The following is a 21,077-nucleotide window of genomic DNA, read 5'->3' on the forward strand; positions in this document are numbered from 1 at the left end:
TGCCTTATGATACAGGTAGGGGTAGGGGAGGGGGTGACTTCGACTGAATTCACAGTGAATCATAGGCTACATGTTTACTATGAATCAGAGCCTAAACGTGTGAACTTCAAATGATTCATGGTTTCATGATGGTATTGAGAGACCTCTGCAGTTATTGTTGTTCATGTCTTCAATCTATACAACCAAAAATAAACCATTTATCTTTCACTCACATATCCTTTGTTTTCATTTTTTCATGTAGTGGGTAGTGGGTAACACTTTATAGTCCATCTGTAGATGTTCTTCAGACTATCCGTAACATCAACTATCTACTAAGCCTAGCCCTAACCCCAAACTGAATCCTTATCCTAACCCTAAACTTAATAACCCTATCCCAAGCCCTAACCCTTACCCTAACTCTTATTCTAAACCTAACTCTAACCTTAGCAAGCAGTTTCTTATCAACAGATAGTTTGTTGTCAGTATGACTATCCAGACTATCCAAATAAAGTATGGCAGGGTAGTGAACCTAATTTTGCAGTAGCTTGTAGGTAGTTGAACTCAATTTGATTCTAGGTAGTGTTTTCAGTATTGAATTACTTTTTATGTAGCGGTGTATTTAACTACTGGAAGTACACACTACTTTTTTACAAAAATATATGGGTGAAGTGGGCAATCATTTCCTTTCTTTTTCAGCATCAGACCTTCATAATTCTCACTTGAAACAGTTTTTATGTTTTTATTCATTTATTTGAAAGATCCCATTTTAATGAAATATAACTGAACATTGCAAAGTGAAACAATGAAACTCAAAACAGTTCTATTCTTCCTGGGGTCCATGGTTCTCAATCAGAGAAAACAGACAGCTGTCCCTGATTGAGAACCACGACAAGAAATACAAAAACAAAACACTGATAAACTGACAGACAAGAACAGTCACACAAATTTGAAATACAAACAATACAATTAAAGAATAATGTGTGTGTAGATTGTGTGTGTGTGTTAGATTGTGTTTATGTGTACATGTGTTTGTGTGTGTGTGTCATTTCACAGTCCCTATTGTGCCATTAGATGTTGTTTTATAATTTAGATTTTTACTTTAGTAATAAGAGATGGGAGTTTAATGCGATCACGGCTCTGTATAATACTGTGTGTTGCCGTTCATTTGTTTTGGACTTGGGACTGAGAAGAGACCCCTGGTGGAATGTCTTGTGGGGTATGTGTAGGTGTCGGAGCTGTATGTAATTTGATTGTGCAGACCATCAGGAATTTTTATCACAGTAATATTTTTCATAAAAACTAGAAGAGAAGCAGTTAATCTCTCCTCAGCCTTCAACCAGGGAAAGCTGGCATGCATGTTGTTGATGTTAGTTCTGTATGTGCAGTTTAGGCCAAGGCGTGCTGCTCTGTTTTGAGCCAGCTGCAGCTTTGCTAGGTCTTTCTTTGTTGCATTTGACCATTTTACCAGACAGTAATCAAGATGGGACAAGACCAGTGCCTGAACAACTAGTGCAGTTGATCTTTGTGTCAAAAACGTAGAACATATTTTTATAACAGATATACCCCTCCCCACCTTCACAACAACTTTGTCAATTTGACTTGACCATGATAATTGACCATCCAATTTTATAACTAGGATCTAGCTTCCTCAACTTCCTCAACGGTCACACCCTTTATGCACAACTCCAGTTGAGGTTAATGTCTTACAGAATGTTTTAAACCAAATACACTGCTTTTAGTTTTGGTTGTTTTTAAGACCAGTTTATTATTAATCACCCATTCTGATACTGACTGTAACTCCTTATTTAGAATTTCAATGTTATTGGCTTTGGGTGCTGACATGTAATGTGGAATCAGTCTGCATACATAGTCATTCTAGCTTTGTGTAAGACCAGTGGCAAATCATTTGTAAAAATAGAGTAGAGTAACGGCCCAAGGCAACTTCCCTGAAGGACACTGCACTGTACATATCTGATGTTAGAGAAGCTTCCATTGAAGAATACTCTCTGGGTTCTATTGGATAAATAACTCTCCAACCATGTGATGGCAGGTGATGTAAAGCCATAGCAAGAGAGTTTTTTCAATAACAATTTATGATCAATACCATCAAAGGCTGCACTGAAATCTAACAATACTGCTCCAGATATCATCTTATTATACATTTCTTTTAACCAATCATCAGTCATCTGAGTCAGTGCAAGTTGAGTGTCTTCTCTATATGCATGCTGAATATCAGTAGTTAACTTGTTCTCTGAAGAATAGCATTGTATTTGGTCAAACACATTTCTCTCCAGTCTACTAAGAACAGGCAGCACACTGATTGGGCAGCTGTTAGAGCCAGCAAAGGGTGCTTTACTATTTGTAGTCAGTGAAAATACTTTAGCTTCCTTCCACACCTGTGGACACACACAGTCCTTTAGGCTTTGGTTAAATACAAAGCAAATAGGCGTAGCAATACAGTCTGCTACCGTTTTCAATATTTTCCCATCAAGGTTGTCTGTACCTGGTGGCTGACCATTATTGATGGAAAACAACCATTTTCCACCTCTCCCACACTAACGACCAAATTCAAAACAGCAATCCTTCTCTTTTATTATTAGATCTTTTATACATAAATATGATTGGTTCACTGTTCAGTGTTGTCATTTCACTTCTAGGTTTGACCATTTTACTAATGAAGTAGTCATTGAAATGATTGGCAATATCGAAAGGTTTTGTTATAAATTACCTATCAACTTCAATGAACGATGGAGATGAATGGGGTTTTCTGCCCATGATATCATTTAAGGTACTCCAAGGTATTTTTCCATTGTGTTTTATGTCATTTATCTTGGTTAGGTATTATAATTTCTTCTCCTTTTTGTTAAGTTTAGTCACAAACTTTTTCAATTTACAGTGTCAACCAATCACCTCTTTTGCACAATTTCTTTTAACCATATCATTTTTCAATGAATCATCAACCCAGGGGGCTCTAACAGTTCTCACAGTTAGTTTCTTAACAGGTGTATGCTTGTCAACAATTGGCATACATTAATAACTTTACAAATACTGCATTTGGATTCACTTCCTCATACACATCAGACCAACATACGTATTTCAACGAAAGATTGCTGATCATTTTTTGTATGATCTCTTATAAATTACTTTGGGCCCAACCTTTGGCACTTTGGCTTTCCTTATTATTGTCACAGGGACCACGTTTACATTCACACCAATATCCCGTTATTATTCAGGATACTCAAGTATTTTGTTTTTAAACATCATATACCATTTATAATAACCTGAAAAAGCTTGTTTCCCGGTTATAAGAAACCCGGGCTAGATACATGGGATATGCTGATCTAAAACGGGATACTGTGGCATGTTAACATTTTATCCCGTTTATTGTTGTTTTTGCGGTTTGGGCAGGTTCAGTTTTGCATATCATGGGGGTTGTGTGATGCATTATGTTTTCATCTGATTGTTAAACAAATCACTTCAAAAAGTAGGTTACTTGTGCAATTTGACCCACCCTAATAATTTAGCCTACTATAATTAAGTTACTGTAAATGTCTGCTTATAATTTCCGACATTTGGTAGGCCATATTCAGTGGCGACCTGTCATTCAAGGCAGTTTTGAGCCACACATTTGTTGCAAAATATAAGTAAATAAAAAGGCTTGCCTGTTTTGTATGTTATTTTGGCATTAATACGTGTCAGTTTGCAAACAATAAAAAAATATATATATATTATTGAGTTAATAAAGCCGCATACAAACAAGGTCTCTTTTTAAAAAACATTTATAAGGAAGCTCCAAAATGTAGGTGTTTCAGCCTAGCTCAGTGCTTTCTGTTGTGGTGGGGCAAGCCAGCAGAAAATACGGAGCATTGCGCCGTGATTGGCGCAGTGTTCTGTCAGTCATGGGGACACGACATCACTGCCAAGGCTAAGGGCAGAGCTCTAAAATTCTAGCTCCTTGAGTGCTGCCATAGAGTTACATTAGAAGTGTCCATCCAAGATGGCTCAAGGTCATTGGCCACAGATAAAATGACGTCAAATCACATTATATCTACAGTAGCTTTGATTGGACTGATCATGTCAACATCATACATTCAAAATCATATCTAGTAGTCATCATCATGAATCAAGTCACCAATCTACTGGCAAAACCTTTTTAATCCTTGTCATGTGAAGATAAATAATGAAGAGAAATTATAGATAAAAGCCATATCAGCTATGTTTTTTTAAAGGCAGTAAATGAGGCTGAATTAACTGTTTCACTGCCAGACAAGGCTCCACTGATAGCAAGGTGTAGCAGTCGTATAGTGCAATTCATGTATTGTTTAGTGTTGTGGCTTTGCAGGCATACATACCACTTTTTTTTGGTTTTGCCACACCAAGATTTACATGCTAAAATCGCCACTGGCTATATTATAATTTCTGACATTTGGTAGGTCATTTGTTTATCAACTATAGTTTGATACATGCAGCTTCTCTTCTGTCATAACTTGCTGACCCAGAAAATTCTATAAAGTAGTGCTCACCAGAATAATGTCTTACATCGATAGAATGAATGCATTAGTAATGTACTTAATACCAGTAAAGTTGTCTGTTTTGTTTAGGGACCGGGGACAAAACGCAGTAACTCCAAAACAATAGAAAGATTGGTCCTGTGCAAAATGTTTGACCAGTTTTAAGGAAATGAAAAGCTGAGAAAACGACAAAACATGTTCCTAATAAGATTTCAGTTTGTCTTGGGTGCATATTTTATGTGGTTGAAATACTGTGTGTTTGCATAACAGTGTGAAAGATAACACATTACATGGGCATTTGCATTTTCTCAAGAGATCCTGAAAGAAAGAAATCATATTTCTCCACTCCTGTTCCCAAGACAAAATTATAATTTGTTGTATAATTTCACTACAAGAAATGCATAATTCTGCAAGAGTTAATATTATATTATACTACACGTGAGATGTTGTAGGCCTACAGTCAGTGTCCATATTTCAGTCACAATTCCATTTAACCCATATGAACTTAGATGAGGAATATTATTTTTATTCATGGATACAGGGATACTCATTAGAGGGATATCAGAGGTGCATGTAAATGGCTTATACCTATAAAGACCTTAAGCGGCATATGAGCTACTATCCGGGAAATACAGTGCTCATATTAATGTGGTCAATGTTATGGTCACTACAGCCAATGGGAACTGATATTGCTCTGGAGCAAAGCTCTGCAGTATTAGTGAAGAGATGACCAATACAAGTCAATGTAACAGATCCAACACTTGAGTGATAACCTGGGTCGTATTACAGCCATTAGTCACAGTTAGAAGCTTCATTTTGAAACCTCTCTGTTAATATCACACACAATATCGAGCATTGCACACATATGATCCAAATACTGAGTGTTAGTACTTCGTGGCGAAAAGTAGCACCCCACAAGAAATGTGTTTAAATGAGGTAGGGGAACTTGCAACCACAACACTTTGACAAAGCTCTCTAAGTTTGACAGGAATATGGGTCTGAAAATATACAGCAACACCTCCCCTATAGGCATTCCTGTCTTTTCTGTAGATGTTAATCCTTGTATTGCTACTGCTGTTTCATAAAAATAAATAATGTACTGTAAGTGAGTTTCAGAGATGGCCAGTATATGAATGTTATCCAATGTTAGCAAGTTATTGATTTCATTAACCTTATTTCTAAGGCTACATACAGTGCCTTCAGAAAGTATTCATACCCCTTGACTTATTCCACATTTGGCTGTGTTAGAGCCTGAATTTAAAATTGATTCAAGATGTATTTTTTTTTACACACAATACTCCATAATGACAAAGTGAAAACATGTTTTTAGAAAATGTAGTTAATTGCTTTGCCAATTTCTTCGCATTATTACTTTAGTGCCTTGTTGCAAACAGGATGCATGTTTAGGAATATTTTTTATTCGGTACAGGCTTCCTTCTTTTCACTCCGTCAGTTAGGTTAGTATTTTGGAGTAACTACAATGTGGTTAATACATCCCCAATTTTCTTTTATCACTGCCATTAAACTCTGTAACTGTTTTAAAGTCACCATTGGCCTCATGCTGAAATCCCTGACCGGTTTCCTTCCTCTCCGGCTACTGAGTGAGGAAGGACGCCTGTATTTTTGCAGTGACTGGGTGTATTGATAAACCATCCAAAGTCTAATTAATAACTTCACCATGCTAAAAGGATATTCAATGTCTGTTTATATATATTTTTTACCCATATACCAATAGGTGCCCCTCTTTGCGAAGCATTGGAAAACCTCCCTGGTCTTTGTGGTTGAATATGTGTTTGAAATTCACTGCTAGACTGGGGGACGTTACAGACAATTGCATGTGTGGGGTACAGAGATGAGGTAGTCATCCAAAAATCATGTTAAACACTATTATTGCACACAGAGTGAGTCCATACAACTTATTACGTGACTTCCTAAGCAAATTTTTACTCCTGAACTTATTTAGGGTTGCCATAACATAGGGGCTGAATACTTATTGACTCAAGACATTTCAGATTTTCATTTTTAATTCATTTGTTAAATTTTTTTTTTTTAAATAGAAAAACATAATTTCACATTATGGGGTTCAGGCTGTAACACAACAAAATGTGGAAAAAGTCAAGGGGTTTGAATACTTTCTGAAGGCACTGTATATTAATATGGGCTGTTCTTAGCCTTTTCCTTGGTAGCTTATCAGAGATAGATATGTGGAGAAGAAAAAATTCAATAAAAACATTGTTTAGCTAATAGAGTCAGTCAATCAGGCACTTGTGTCAGTTGTTGTGTGTGTGGTGTTGGGCCAAAACTACTGACCCAGAAGCTTGGCTCTCTCACTCCTCCCAGGCTTTTGGGAGGGAGGGTGGACAATGAGCTTGTAGTAGGCGATATAAGCAATGTTCCCATTGACTTCCGCCGAAGTCTGTCCCTCTCCTTGTCCGGCCTTCTAGCCATCGCCGATCCACTTTTCATCTTCCATTTGTTTAGTCTTTGTCTTACACACCTGGTTTCAATTCCCTAATTACTTGTTCATTATTTAACCCTCCGTTCCCCCATGTTTGTTTGTGAGTAATTGTTTATTGTATTGCGGTCCGTATTTGTGGCCTTGTATTTATACAACGTGTATTGTTGTATTATTTGAGTAAAATTGCTTTCATTACTCACATCTGCTGTCCTGCGCCTGACTCATCTCACCAGCTTCACACAGACGCATTACACCCATGCTCTCTGGCAGCTTTCATAGCTGGGATAAGTTCTTTCCACCTCTGGCACACAGGTTCAGAGAAGTCCCTCGTTGAGGAAGATAATTCCTCTCAAGTTTTTGTCTCTCTCCAAAACAGCCATCTTGTCCTTGAACCTTAGGAACTTGACCACTATCGGCCTGGGTCTGTCACCTGAGCTGGTTACAGGGTTTCCAGACCTATTGGCGCGCTCCACCGCAATCTTCCTATGATCCATCTGCAGCTTTTCAGTAAAAAAATTGCTCACCTTCTCCTCAGACTATATTCAGGTCAGATGTGGAGACTCTGGTATGCCATCTATAAGAATGTTATTCCTCCTGGATTGTCCTTCAAGTCTGTTTTCCCAGTCATTTGTAATAATGATTCACAGACATTGCTCATGTCATCTCGCATAGACTTAGAGTTTGTTGTCAACTTGCTGCCAGTCTCTTTCAGGGCATCCACCTCTCCCTGGGAGAACTGCAAACTGTTCTCAAGGTCTTGGATCTCTCTGGTTATATTGTCCATTCTTTTGTTAGCTGAGTCCACCAATATTTGGACAAAGTTCTTGAAGCTATTTTCCTGTTGCTGTAACAATTGCGTGTAGACATATTTTTGTTGATTTAAAAGATCACGCACTTGCGACAGCAAAACACTGTCCTCTCCATTACTCCCACCTTCTTTAGCTTTGGGCAGCATGATGGTAGCGTTACACATTCTGGTAACAAAGTGTTCTGTTGCAATTTTATAGTCTATGACATTTCAGATTTACATATGATAATTTTTCACAAAGTAGTTTGGATGTAGTGAACTCGTTTTTCAAAGTAACTTTAGTTCAGCAAACTATATTTGTCTTAAGGGAGCTTTAATGTAGCTTAACTTCTTCCAGTGTGAAGTAAGTGGTAGGTTGGTAAACTATTTTCAGAGTAGCTTCCCCAACACTGCTAAAAAGTTGTGACTAAACCTGGAATGTCAACACTGGAAACAAATGAAAGCTGGAAAAAGAGTGGGAAAGAGAGGCATGAGACAAGTCCAGTCTGGTTGTGAGGTACATCCCTCTCTCTCCTGTTCTTCCCAGCCACACCCTACACCTCACAGTCCACTACAAAACCCTTTAAATCACACCAGCTACATAACAGACCACTGCTTTACACAGATCAACACCTGAATTAAGAGAGTAGAATTTCCTTTTTAAGGAGAAGGAAAACCCTTGACAAAGAACTTTACTTTTCAAATTTCCAATCAAGACAAGAGGACACATAAGGTATTAGTTAAACTTTTCAACTTGTATCTCTGATTTTGTGCTATTTCAAATATGAAACATACCAGCTCCATAGTGCATTATAACTGCATTTGAATTTGTTATAACTCTTAGTGGAGTAACCAATCCAATCAAGTTTAAATAAATGAATATTGATGGTATGTTTAGGGGGCAGACACATGCATGTGTCCTTATACCTTCATGAATGTCACTTAATTCAAACAGACTAAGGTATGTATGTTTCAGGCCATATGCAAAGTACAAACAAATACACTTTTTTTGTTGCTCTCTATCGATTAAAAGATAATAAGTTCTGAGGAACATTTCCACCCAAACTTTTACTTTTGACATGAATCTATTGAGAAACACTCTATGGTTAATCCAAAATACGCTACTTTTTCAATATGGTATAAGAAATGTATTCATACTCTATTCCATTGATGAATCAAACATAACGCCTTCATGTTATGCTCAGGATTCAGTGATTCACCAGGATCTATAAGTAGCAACAATTACTTTTAGTAATTTTGTTCTTACCACTCACCCCATCCTCTCGACCTCCTGCTCTTCCTCTTACCCTCACCTCTATGGATCCTTGTGAGAAGAGAAGACACATGTATGTCTTTGTTTTACTAGTCTGCCTGGTCTTGTCCAGTTGAATATAAGGAGAAGGGTCCAAGTAAGCACTATTGCATGTTTTCTTAATTCAATGAGAGTAGCATACCATCAAGGGGCGGCAGGTAACCTAGTGGTTAGAGTGTTGGGCCAGTCACCGAAAGGTTTCTAGATCGAACTACCTAGCGGACAAGATAAAAATCTATAGTTTTGCCCCTGAACAAGGCAGTTGTTCCTAGGCCGTCATTGTGACAAAAGCATTTGTTCTAAACTGACATGCCTAGTTAAATAAATAAAACAATAGATGGAATAAATTCCAGTGGAGAAAATAAAGGGGTGACATTTTGCAACTACTGAGGTGGAAGAAAAGCTCTTTTGGCTTGATTTAGTAAAGTTGTTCTAAAGGGATGACATTTTGCAAGGCTACTGACTGTTGGGGTGGAAGAAAATCTCTTTTGGCTTGATTTAGTAAAGTTGTACTCAGCTAAAGGGATGACATTTTGCAAGGCTACTGACTGTTGGGGTGGAAGAAAAGCTCTTTTGGCTTGATTTAGTAAAGTTGTACTCAGCTAAAGGGATGACATTTTACAAGGCTACTGACTGTTGGGGTGGAAGAAAAGCTCTTTTGGCTTGATTTAGTAAAGTTGTACTCAGCTAAAGGGATGACATTTTACAAGGCTACTGACTGTTGGGTGGAAGAGAAGCTCTTTTGGCTTGATTTAGTAAAGTTGTACTCAGCTAAAGGGATGACATTTTGCAAGGCTACTGACTGTTGGGGTGGAAGAAAAGCTCTTTTGGCTTGATTTAGTAAAGTTGTACTCAGCTAAAGGGATGACATTTTGCAAGGCTACTGACTGTTGGGGTGGAAGAAAAGCTCTTTTGGCTTGATTTAGTAAAGTTGTACTCAGCTAAAGGGATGACATTTTACAAGGCTACTGACTGTTGGGGTGGAAGAAAAGCTCTTTTGGCTTGATTTAGTAAAGTTGTACTCAGCTAAAGGGATGACATTTTACAAGGCTACTGACTGTTGGGGTGGAAGAAAAGCTCTTTTGGCTTGATTTAGTAAAGTTGTACTCAGCTAAAGGGATGACATTTTACAAGGCTACTGACTGTTGGGGTGGAAGAAAAGCTCTTTTGGCTTGATTTAGTAAAGTTGTACTCAGCTAAAGGGATGACATTTTGCAAGGCTTGACTGTTGGGGTGGAAGAAAAGCTCTTTTGGCTTGATTTGATTTAGTAAAAGTTGTACTCAGCTAAAGGGATGACATTTTACAAGGCTACTGACTGTTGGGGTGGAAGAAAAGCTCTTTTGGCTTGATTTAGTAAAGTTGTACTCAGCTAAAGGGGTGACATTTTGCAAGGCTACTGACTGTTGGGGTGGAAGAAAAGCTCTTTTTGCTTGATTTAGTAAAGTTGTACTCAGCTAAAGGGATGACATTTGCTGGACTTTTTCGCAGGGCTAGGTGAGATTGAGTGGATCCAGGTGAGGAGAGGTTGAAGTCTCAGTGAGACTAGGAGTGGCAGCATGCCTCTGAGCTGCAGCAGCAGGCTGAGGTAGACCGGGCCTGTCACAACATGACTTAGTCCCAGGGCTGTGCTTTCTGAGACTTTGTTTTTAAATGCACCTCTGAGCTACACAATCCTGACTTGTACAGGCCTGTCATAGGGAATGAGTCCGTGTGTGTAAGTATGTGTGTGTAGGTGTTTGTGGGGTACTCTGCTGTGTGATGATCACAGAAATGACCATGTAATTCTATATCTACGTTTAAAGAAACCACATTCCTTTAATACCAGAATGGGAACTGTTTTGTATCCCCCCCCCTCTCTCTCTTCCAGGATGGGATCTGCTGGGGTACAGATTGTATGTGTGGCCCTTGGGGTCCTGGGCCTGATCGGGGGCATTGTGTGCTGTGCCATCCCTAGGTGGAAAGTGTCATCATTTACAGGACAGAATATCGTAACGGCACAGGTACTGAGCAGATCAAGTCTTTTATTAGCCCTATGTGGCTTTCATTTTGAACTTCTAAATACTTTCTAACATTATATTGACTCTAATGACTCTAATAACTCGGAAAATGTAGAATGAATGCAATATGCTGAAGTCAAATAAGCTGTAATGACTGAATGGCGTGTGTATTGCTGTAACTATTTGTCTCTGTGTGTAGGAAACTGAAGAGGGTCTGTGGATGACCTGTGTGGTGCAGAGTACTGGCCAGCAGCAGTGTAAGAGCTATGAGTCCCTGCTGGTCCTGCCATCTAACCTGCAGGCGGCCCGCGCCATGACCATCATCAGCTGCATGGTCACCTCCCTGGCCATCCTCATCTTGTTCGCCGGCGCCGACTTCACCACCTGCGTGGAGAATGAGGACATCAAGCCCAAGATCAGCCTTGTGGCTGGGATCGCTCTGTTGGTGTCTGGCCTCCTCCTCATCATCCCTGTCAGCTGGTCCGCCCACAACGTCATCAGCAACTTCTACAACCCCCTTGTGGCCCAGAAGATGGAGCTGGGAACCTGTATCTTTATTGGCTGGGCTGCTGGGGTGCTGCTGATTCTGGCCGGAGGCCTGCTCATGTGCTTCAGCAGAGCCAAATCTGGCAGCTCGGGAGGAACCGCCAAGTACTACAGTAACAGCGCTTCAGCCCCCGCTGCCAACAAGAACTACGTCTAGTGCATGTATTACACCTCTGTATGTTTGTATGTGTGTAGAGAGATAGTTTGATGGAAAGGAAATGGGTCAGACAGAATGAAAACAAGAAAGGGGAGGGGTTTAACCTTGAGGATAAAGAAGGGACATTATGAGCGGAAATAATGGTTGTAAATATTGAATATTTCAAAATAGTAAGACTGGTTTAGTTGTAGTTAATCCAAGGGTCCAATATGGTGGTTCAATTTAAAATACAAATATATGTTTATTTTTTTGGGGGGGACTAACTCAATATACTATAATATACTACAAATCGAAACTGTGTAGGGATGATGATGTACCTACATTCATACAGTTTCTTAACTGTGTCCAACTCACTAAGAATTACCTACATGAAGGTTAGACAGTCAAGGAGCACCGGAAATTCCAAAAACGATGGATAGAGGAAATTATTTTACAAATTGTGACGGCGAGGAAATATAACCAATTTTCAGTGTGGATCTCCGGACCTCGTTGAAGACCAAATGCAGCCCCCGGGGCAGAAGGAGTTTGACACCCTTGTTGTAATGTGTTATCTCGTTGAGTTTTTTAATGCTTGGTGGCATGCTTCTATAATGCCATGAATGAACAACAGAGAGCAAGGTGAGGGACTCAGTGGTCATGCATCTCCAAATACAGGTAGAGTTAAATGACTGTATATATCATTTACATCCATGAGATCACAACTTTTTTACTTATGTATATCAGCTTGTCTTTTACTTTTGTGTATCAAATACTAAATACATGTTTTTATTTTATTCTGTTGCAATATAAATGATTGTCATCTCCTTCAGGTGTGCCATCCTTTGGTTTGGAAATGTTAACAAAAGCAAAACAAGTTTAAATATTTTGGATAATATTAAGGACTTTTATTTCCAACTATGTAAGAGCATATATTAAAAACAAGTCTCTATAAATGGGAAAACTGACACCAAAAAACAAATTCAAGCTTCCAGACCAAAAAATATTTGGCTGATGATATTGATGGATCCTGTCTCCAACTCTCCCTTTAAACATCTTTCCTTCAAACATCCCCAACTATTTATAACTATTTTACTTTCATCTCCTCTTTATCTTCTCCTCTTTACACCTCCTTTCTCTCTCTCCATCAGCTCCATCTCGAACCCAATGGCTCTGTTTCAATTCTTGCTCTCCAGTTTGCTCACGCGCTTGGTCAGCTCCTCTACTGTTTCCTTCAGAGCCTTCACCTCCTTCTGCAAGGCATGTACCTCCTGAGAGAGAGAGAGAGAGAGAGAGAGACAAAAAAGAGAGAAAAACAGAGAGAGAGAGAGAGAGAGAGAGAGAGGGGCGATTCCTGGTGAAATGTGCAAAAGAGGAAGCCATTTCTAAAATACAGTATCTATTCACAGATATATCAAAGCATGTAGGTAGATGCAGCCATGTCCTTACCCCAGTGTTATCGTGCTGATGCCCCATGGCTGTTGATGTGGTCTTCAGAAGACTTTTGTGAACTTTGAACTCTTTGGATTTGGTGGTTGTCGCAAAACCGTCCTTCAAAGAGATCAGGATAGGTTGGCCCTCTTTGCCTTCAAACCACTCATTGGCCTCCACAGACGGCTCTGGACCCATGGTGTCTGGGTACAAATCCTCCTGAAACAGGTCAGACTGAAGAGAGAGAGAGAGAAAGTGAGATATTTAAGAATCACATGCTTTGAGTTATAGTCATTTTTTTAAAGTGTATTTACCTTGCGGGGCACCGTCATGACAATGGGCTCGCACTTCCTCTCATGGAGCTTGTAAAACCTGGTGGAGGACGAATAATACAATATACACTCCCATTTTACAAACAGAGCTTGTGTGTATGTGTGTGTACTGGCGAGTGAAAATGTCCATGACTCTGTGTGGTTACCTAGCGATTTCACACTTGTTGACCTCCAGGCCCCTCTTGGGCATGTAGCCCATGCCCTTCTGACTCTCCTTACTGCTGTACATGGACAGGTAGTGAACATAGGGAGCCTCATCCGTCACCTCAAAGTACCGGATACTGCTGTCACCCTGAGGCACGAAAATGAATGGTTAGTAAACCATATTGTGTGTGTGTGTCAAAGGAGGTTGGTGGCATCTTATTTGGGGAGAAAGGGCTCATGGTAATGGCTGGAGCGGAATAAGTGGAATGGTATGGAATATATAAAACACATGGTTTCAATGTGTTTGATGCCATTCCATTTGCTTCGTTCTGGCCATTATTTTGAGCTGTTCTCAAAAAACATTTGAGCCTCCTGGGTGTGTGTGTGTGTGTGTGTGTGTGTGTGTGTTTAACTCTAACCTTGCCACAGAGGTAGACGATGCCAGTGTCAGGGTCAAAGAAGGGCAATAGGACACCACTGCTGGTGTCCAACTCCTGCAGGGTGAGTGGCTCCCCAAAGCTCTTCTGTCAAACACATACAGGTCATGTCGGGTATTAAGACACTATTCATAAGACTTTATAAGAAGTTCATAATTGTCTCATAACACTCACCGGGTCCCAAAGTGCCACCTGTCTCTCACTCATGCGACTGAAGCCGGTGCTCAGGATCTTCCCTTCGGACACAAACACAGCCTTGACAGGCCTGGAGCCTTCGTGTGTCTTCTCCTTCTCCTGAGAGAGACAGAAAGGCAGAGAGAGAGAGATTGCAGATTCAGGGAAAGACAGACACTCAACAAAGGAGGTTCATCTATCAAAGACGCGTGAAGGGAACTATATGAACTAATCCCTGACTGTGATTCTATTAAGATCTATGACATTAAACCTGGTAGCTAGGTGCATCTGACTGTCCAGGGTTAGAGTGGCTGGTTCTCCTGTGGTATTCATGGGGGCAGGGAGGGGGCACTCACGGCAATGACTGTGCCCTTGCGGGGGTCCAGCACACGTATGGTCTTGTCCTTACAGGAGGTGAGGATCTGGGAGCCGTCCCTGTTCCAGCAGGCACTGTAGATTAGGTCAGGGTGGACCGAGTCGATCCTCACCATGGCCTCTCCACACGCCACGTTCCACAGGATCACCACGTTGTCACAGCCTGGAAGCCAGGGGAGAGAGAGACGGAGGAACAGGCAGTTAGGCCATGCAGTGCTACTCCACTTATGTTAACAGTTGAAGAGGCACTTGTATTCAGAGGCGATGCATCATAGCAGTGCTATACCTGCGCTCATGAGCACATTGTGGGCAGTGGGGTGCCAACTGAGGATGCCCACGCGTTTGGAGTGCCCCTCCAGCTTCACCACGGGGTCGTTCAAGGGCGTGACCAGGCCACCCTCCGGGATCTCCCAAATCTGAACGATGGAGAGGTAGAGGAAGAGGATGGTATGGCATTACACTGAGTTAACACAGTACATAGATACAGAACACTGATCAACTGGATCACACAGGCACATATGTCCTAAAGTGCGTCCATAATATAATTCTACTTAACAAGCTCAACATTATGGCCAGTGAAAAGTTGTGACCTCTACTTACCATGACACTGCAGTCCTCTGAACCACTGGCAATGATGTTGTCGTTGTGGGGACAGAACTCAATATCCAGCACTGGGCCTGTGTGTCCACAGACTGTGGGCTGGGACATGTCAATACGACCCGTCTACAGGGAGACACAAATGAAAAAGGTGAGTTACTATGACACAAATAAACACACACACACACACACACACAAGCTGATGACTCAAACAGGAGATAAATACTACAGTATGCAATAAGAACACAAGGAGATGTATAGTGTTGCTACCACTGTGGTCTTGGCAACAGAAAGATCTAGAGAGGGTTCAGAGGAGAGGAACTCAGTCAGCTGATGACAATTGTATAGCTATGCCTGAAATCAGCCTTAGAGAGCAGAGAACTCTACTGGGAGAGCACTATAGCAGTCTGCAGGGTTCCCATGGCCCTGGAGGAACACACACAGGATCTGGACTGTTGGCCCTGGTGGATCACACACAGGATCTAGACTGTTGGCCCTGGTGGAACACACACAGGATCTGGTCTGTTGGCCCTGGTGGAACACACACAGGATCTGGACTGTTGGCCCTGGTGGAACACACAGGATCTGGACTGTTGGTCCTCTCTGTCACATTGGCCCTCGCCCATCATTCACAGTACCAAAACAAAACCATCTACATTCAATAATGTACTAAGGATGTATAGTACATGCCTTATTTTGAATATGAAGTGGCATAATGGTTTTTTTTCATACTTTATTCAAATGTTTCTCCTAATGTTCCTGCCTTCATTGTAGATGAACAATCAGCTGCCATCCTAAAACCTCTTAGTCACCTTCTCAATAATAGTGATCACATACTGGTTATATGGATGTAGTAATATCTACAGAGTAGTTAAGTGACAGAAAAATGTACTTCTCCAACATATAAATCAAGGTAGACTCAGCGATATGACGTAGATGCAGAAAGTAAACAGCATAGTGGGTCAATTTCCACAACAACTAAGAACGTTGAAGCACGAGACTCAACTTCTCAGCATTTTTGGTCCCGTGGCTCCCACACTGTAAGAGCGTGAAGCGAACCCGTGCACATGAGCAGATACTTTGTGTGACTGTGTGAAGTCGTGCATCTCACTCATCTCAATATCTGCAGTCATTTCGCTGTCTACCTGTTAATCAAATTATCGTTCACTTGGGAACAATGGCTGCCTTCGACCAAATCATTAGGCCTTAAATGCACTGTGAATTTTGGTTGAGAGGGCTACTATTCATCCCTGTTACAGGGAAGTCCAAACAGTGATGCAATGGCGTCTACCCATGACGTTGAGACAGTCTATATCTTTGGGTAAAAAAAATAATGTTATATCTACGTATCTGTTCTATATATGAATATGCATACAGTTAATGTCAAAGTCTTTCAATTACACCTTTATGCTTCAATATCACATAACGCATTCAAAATCTAGATATTGACTACTATAAGACCATTACATACACTATATATACAGTACAAAAGAATGTGGACACCCCTTCAAATGAATGCATTTGGCTATTTCAGCCCCACCCGTTGCTGACAGGTGTATAAAATAGAGCACACAGCCATGCAAACTCCATTAACAAACTGGCAATAGAATGGCTTTACTGAGTGGCTCAGTGACTTTCAATGTGGCACTGTCATAGGATGACACCTTTCCAACAAGTCAGTTTGTCAAATTTCTACCCTGCTAGAGCTTCCCCGGTCAACTGTATGTGCTCTTATTGTGAAGTGGAAACATCTAGGAGAAGTGGTAGGCCACACAAGCTCACAGAACGGGACTGCCGAGTGCTGAAGCACGTAGCATGTAAATATCGTCTGTCCTCGGTTGCAACGCTCACTACCGAGTTCCAAACTGCCACCTGAAGCAATGTCAGCACAAGAACTGTTCTTCGGGAGTTTCATGAAATGGGTCTTCATGGCCGAGCAGCTGCTCATCACCATGCACAATGCCAAGCATCTCCTGGAGTGGTGTAAATCTCGCTGCAATTGGACTCCAGAGCAGTGGAAATGTGTTCTCTGGAGTGATTAATCACACTTCACCATCTGGCAGTCCGATGGACGAATCTGGGTTTGGTGGATGCCAGGAGAACGCTACCTGCCCCAATGCATACTGTCAACTGTAAAGTTTGGTGGAGGAGAAATAATGGTATGGGGCTGTTTTTCATGGTTCGGGCTAGGCACCTTAGTTCCAGTGAAGGGAAATAATTAATGCTACAGCATACAATGACATTCTAGATGATTCTGTGCTTCCAACTTTGTGGCAACAGTTTGGGGAAGGCCCTTTCCCGTTTCAGCATGACAATGCCCCCGTGCACAAAGCGATGTCCATACAGAAATGGTTTGTCAAGATCGGTGTGGAAGAATTTAACTGGTCTGCACAGAGCCCTGACCTCAACCCCATTGAACACCTTTGGGATGAATTGGAATGCCGACAGGGTGCCAGGCCTAATCGTCCAACATCAGTGCCCAACCTCACTAATGCTCTTGTGGCTGAATGGAAGCAAGTCCCTGCAGCAATTTTCTAACATCGAGTGGAAAGTCTTCACAGAAGAGTGGAGGCGGTTATAGCAGCAAAGGGGGGACCAACTTCATACTAATTCCTATGATTTTGGAATGAAATGTTCGACAAGCAGGTGTCAACATACTTTTGGTCATGTAGTGTATGTGTTTGTTGCTGATATTACAGCACATTCGTCCCATGCTGATACTGTACCTGCATCCCACATATGCTTCTGTTTTTCAATGTCAAACCCACCACTGGTATGCATGACCAAAGAGCTATATTTTCATGTTATCTGACCATAGCACCGGTTCCAATTCATGTGCCAATGCTATTGATCAAACTCCAGGCGGTGCTATAGTCAGATGGCACGAAAATATAACTCTAGCTCAGTAAATAGCTCAGTATATATATATTTTATACAGTCTTTTTTTCTCATCTTTATCAAGTGTGCTAATAATTTTGGGCCTGACTGTATATGCAGCTGCACTATACTGCGCCCTAGCCACATCCTGTCAAGACTGTGTTGCACTGAACCTCTCCAAATATGGTGAAAAACTAGCAACAACAGAGAGAGCCAGTGACGTGTAGAACCGAAACACTGCCCCAAACTTCCTTATTCAGCACAATGTGTGATGCCGCCTTGCAATATTCAAAATTAAAATGAACACTGTACAAACGACACGCCAATGAGCCTTTTCATCAAAATTGTAGCGTAGTTGGGAAAATCTGGGCATGAATGAAAGTGACATTTTGAAACTTCAAGATTTGAGACTGAGGCCACTTCTGAGACCTGAAAACGTCTAACTTCACTTAAGGCATTCACTTTGACCTCTGTCTCTCTGCTCAGGCCCACCTTGTTCAGAGGCAGCACTAGGAAGGCCCCTCCTCCGCTGGCATCCACAATCATGGCCACGAACTTGGGGTTGACAGAGCAGAAGTTGCTGTCCCAGGTCATCTGGGAGATGCGGATGTCATCGTAGCACTGGTCAGCCTTCACCCCCTGGCCGAAGACATGACGGAACTTACTGGCCCTGACTACCTTCCTGGACATGGTGACCGGGGAGAGGAGAGGGGGGTGGGTGATAGGGGAGATGAGGATGAGAGGGGGATAGTAGGGAGATGGGGACAAGGAGAGGAGGGGGTTAGTGTGAGAATTAAGAGGAGATATAAGAAGAAAAAAAGCAGAGTTTTTAATGCACAGCAGTAGACTAATCAAGTGGTTATTGTATTTAAGAATATGCAGACTGCTACTGTAGCCAGTGAGGTGTCACCAGGCACCTCTACAACATTTACATAGGCAGAGAGAGAGAAAAAAAGAGAGGGAGTGAGAGAGATGTATAGAAGAAAAGCAGTCATCTGTGAAATAAATGTAACTGTTTTCATTTGCATAAATAATACACAAATGCAAGTATAAACATTTTACAGGATATGAAGAGCAATGTAGGGATTTGAATACTGTGACCTTAGATGCCACAAAATGTCGAACATGAGCATCACTGACTCACTCCCTAGTTAGACCACAAGACAAACACATAGTGAGGACACAAACATACAGACACAAAGCTACAGGAAGGAAGGACAATACAGGAAAAGCAGAGAAAAGGGGAAGAAAGAACTTGCACAACTACTTCCTCCAGTCTGCAACTGTTTCTTTTTCTCTTTATTATCCGGGGTACACTTGTGGCTCTGTGCAATGCTTTAACTCACATCTAGTCATAGGGATGAACCCGCACAGAGAGAGAAAACATGGAGAATTGAAGGAAATATGAGCATATGGGACTACAGAGGCAAACTGAAAGGCATACTCCACTGCTGCTTGGAAATCATGTGAACCAGGAACCTACAGCAACAGTTAGACCACATCCTACAGAACAAACAACAGAACCACAAAACTATCGTTCTTTCTGTTTCATTCACACACATGCTCTCTTTGTCCCTCTCTAATGCTCCTTTTCACACATTGAACAATTGGCAGATATATATATGATATTATTTTTTTACGAGCTATAACCAAAGAGAATGCAACTGGTTGAAATATTGTCGTCCAATTTAGGGTTTGTAGGGTTTGTAATGCATTACTGTCAGTAGATAGTCCTCATGTTCAATGCATAGGCTACATTTCACAAGTTTCAGATTTATCAATAAGAATATTAGTGCACACAATGACTCAGTCCTGACCTACAGCCCATACATTTATGCTGTAAAACGACAACTCTAAAAGAGTGAGCAGAGAATTTACCTCCATTTGCAGACCTTACTTCCTCAAATCTGAAGCTGCGCTGACTCTGAATCCCTTGGCTAAAGACTTAGGCCTCATTGTTCTTGTAGCATTTGTGCATCACAAGACCTCTTTGGTAGACAGTCATCTAATGCAATAATCCTTTGCAGAGTGTACCTTAATGTTATAAAGGACCAGGACCGGAGTACATGTCAATAATGGTGTGTGTGTGTGTGTGTGTAGGCCTACAGCATGATCATATAAAGTGACAGCAATTATGGACTATCAGTCACATGGTTTGTGATTACTAGGAGAAGGATGCTGAAAGCAGGCCTACCTGTTTTAGTGATGGGGAAATATTCTGCTCAGTCCCTGCTTGGTTCTGCTGTGTCGCCAGAGAGGAGTAGGAGCCGGTAGTCTAGGGTAGATCTCTTTATGTGATGGAGGAAGTGAGAGTTTTAGATGAAGGTGGAAATGGGAGGTGTCTCGTTCTGTCTTCTTACTTGCTGGGGTTGAAACATTTAAATGACAGATCTCAAGAAGAGATTAGATGAAGTTGTTGATATGCAGACCAAAGTGAGCCTAATTAATTAGACTAATCAAATCATCAAGTCTGTATTACTTTGATTTGATTACATTTCATGTAAATTAATATATATATATATATGAAGATAAACATTATAATGTCACTTCAACAGAGTCTCCAGAGTGCTCTAAAGCTTTGGGCCTCCCGAGTGGCGCAGCGGTCTAAGGCAGTGCTAGAGGTGTCACTACAGACCAGGTTTGATCCCGGGCTGTATCACAACCGGCTGTGATTGGGAGGCCCATAGGGCGGCGCACATTTGGCCAGTGTCGTCTGTGTTAGGGGAGGGTTTGGCCGAGGGGGCTCAAAAGTAGGCTGTCATTGTAAATAAGAATTTGACTTGCCTAGTTAAATAATTAAAGAACAATGATTTATAGGGTTAGGTCATCCCAAGGATCACACTTAGCATCTACCATACTGTAGTTGCCTACTTGCAGTGGGGACTGTTGACTGTGGGATATAAATATGCGCAAAGAGGGTGCTGCTGTGTACAGGACAACCGCCTACAAAAATCGCAATTTAACCTCTGTGCACAATATATGGATA

The 21,077-nt window shown here is 41.2% G+C and overlaps 2 protein-coding genes across 2 annotated transcripts; one reads left to right on the forward strand and one right to left on the reverse strand.

The window, feature by feature from the left end:
- The first annotated feature begins 8,311 nt into the window (after positions 1–8,311).
- cldni (claudin i) lies at positions 8,312–12,551 on the forward strand. The gene is made up of 3 exons (XM_024433789.2): positions 8,312–8,468; positions 10,916–11,048; positions 11,245–12,551. The coding sequence occupies exons 2-3, from the start codon at positions 10,917–10,919 to the stop codon at positions 11,746–11,748; spliced, it is 636 nt and encodes a 211-aa protein (XP_024289557.1). The 5' UTR covers positions 8,312–8,468; position 10,916; the 3' UTR covers positions 11,749–12,551.
- Positions 12,552–12,608: 57 nt separating this feature from the next.
- Positions 12,609–20,418, reverse strand: LOC112259013 (coronin-1A). The gene is made up of 11 exons (XM_042314593.1): positions 20,287–20,418; positions 18,584–18,788; positions 15,218–15,340; positions 14,904–15,033; positions 14,599–14,780; positions 14,243–14,362; positions 14,051–14,155; positions 13,634–13,779; positions 13,470–13,527; positions 13,174–13,389; positions 12,609–12,995 (listed from the first exon to the last, which is right to left on the reverse strand). Exons 2-11 carry the CDS (start codon positions 18,779–18,781, stop codon positions 12,903–12,905), a joined length of 1,371 nt encoding a protein of 456 aa, XP_042170527.1. The 5' UTR covers positions 18,782–18,788; positions 20,287–20,418; the 3' UTR covers positions 12,609–12,902.
- Positions 20,419–21,077: the final 659 nt, after the last annotated feature.

This window comes from Oncorhynchus tshawytscha, unplaced genomic scaffold (assembly GCF_018296145.1).
Source record: "Oncorhynchus tshawytscha isolate Ot180627B unplaced genomic scaffold, Otsh_v2.0 Un_contig_7960_pilon_pilon, whole genome shotgun sequence".
Taxonomy (NCBI): Eukaryota; Metazoa; Chordata; class Actinopteri; order Salmoniformes; family Salmonidae; genus Oncorhynchus; species Oncorhynchus tshawytscha.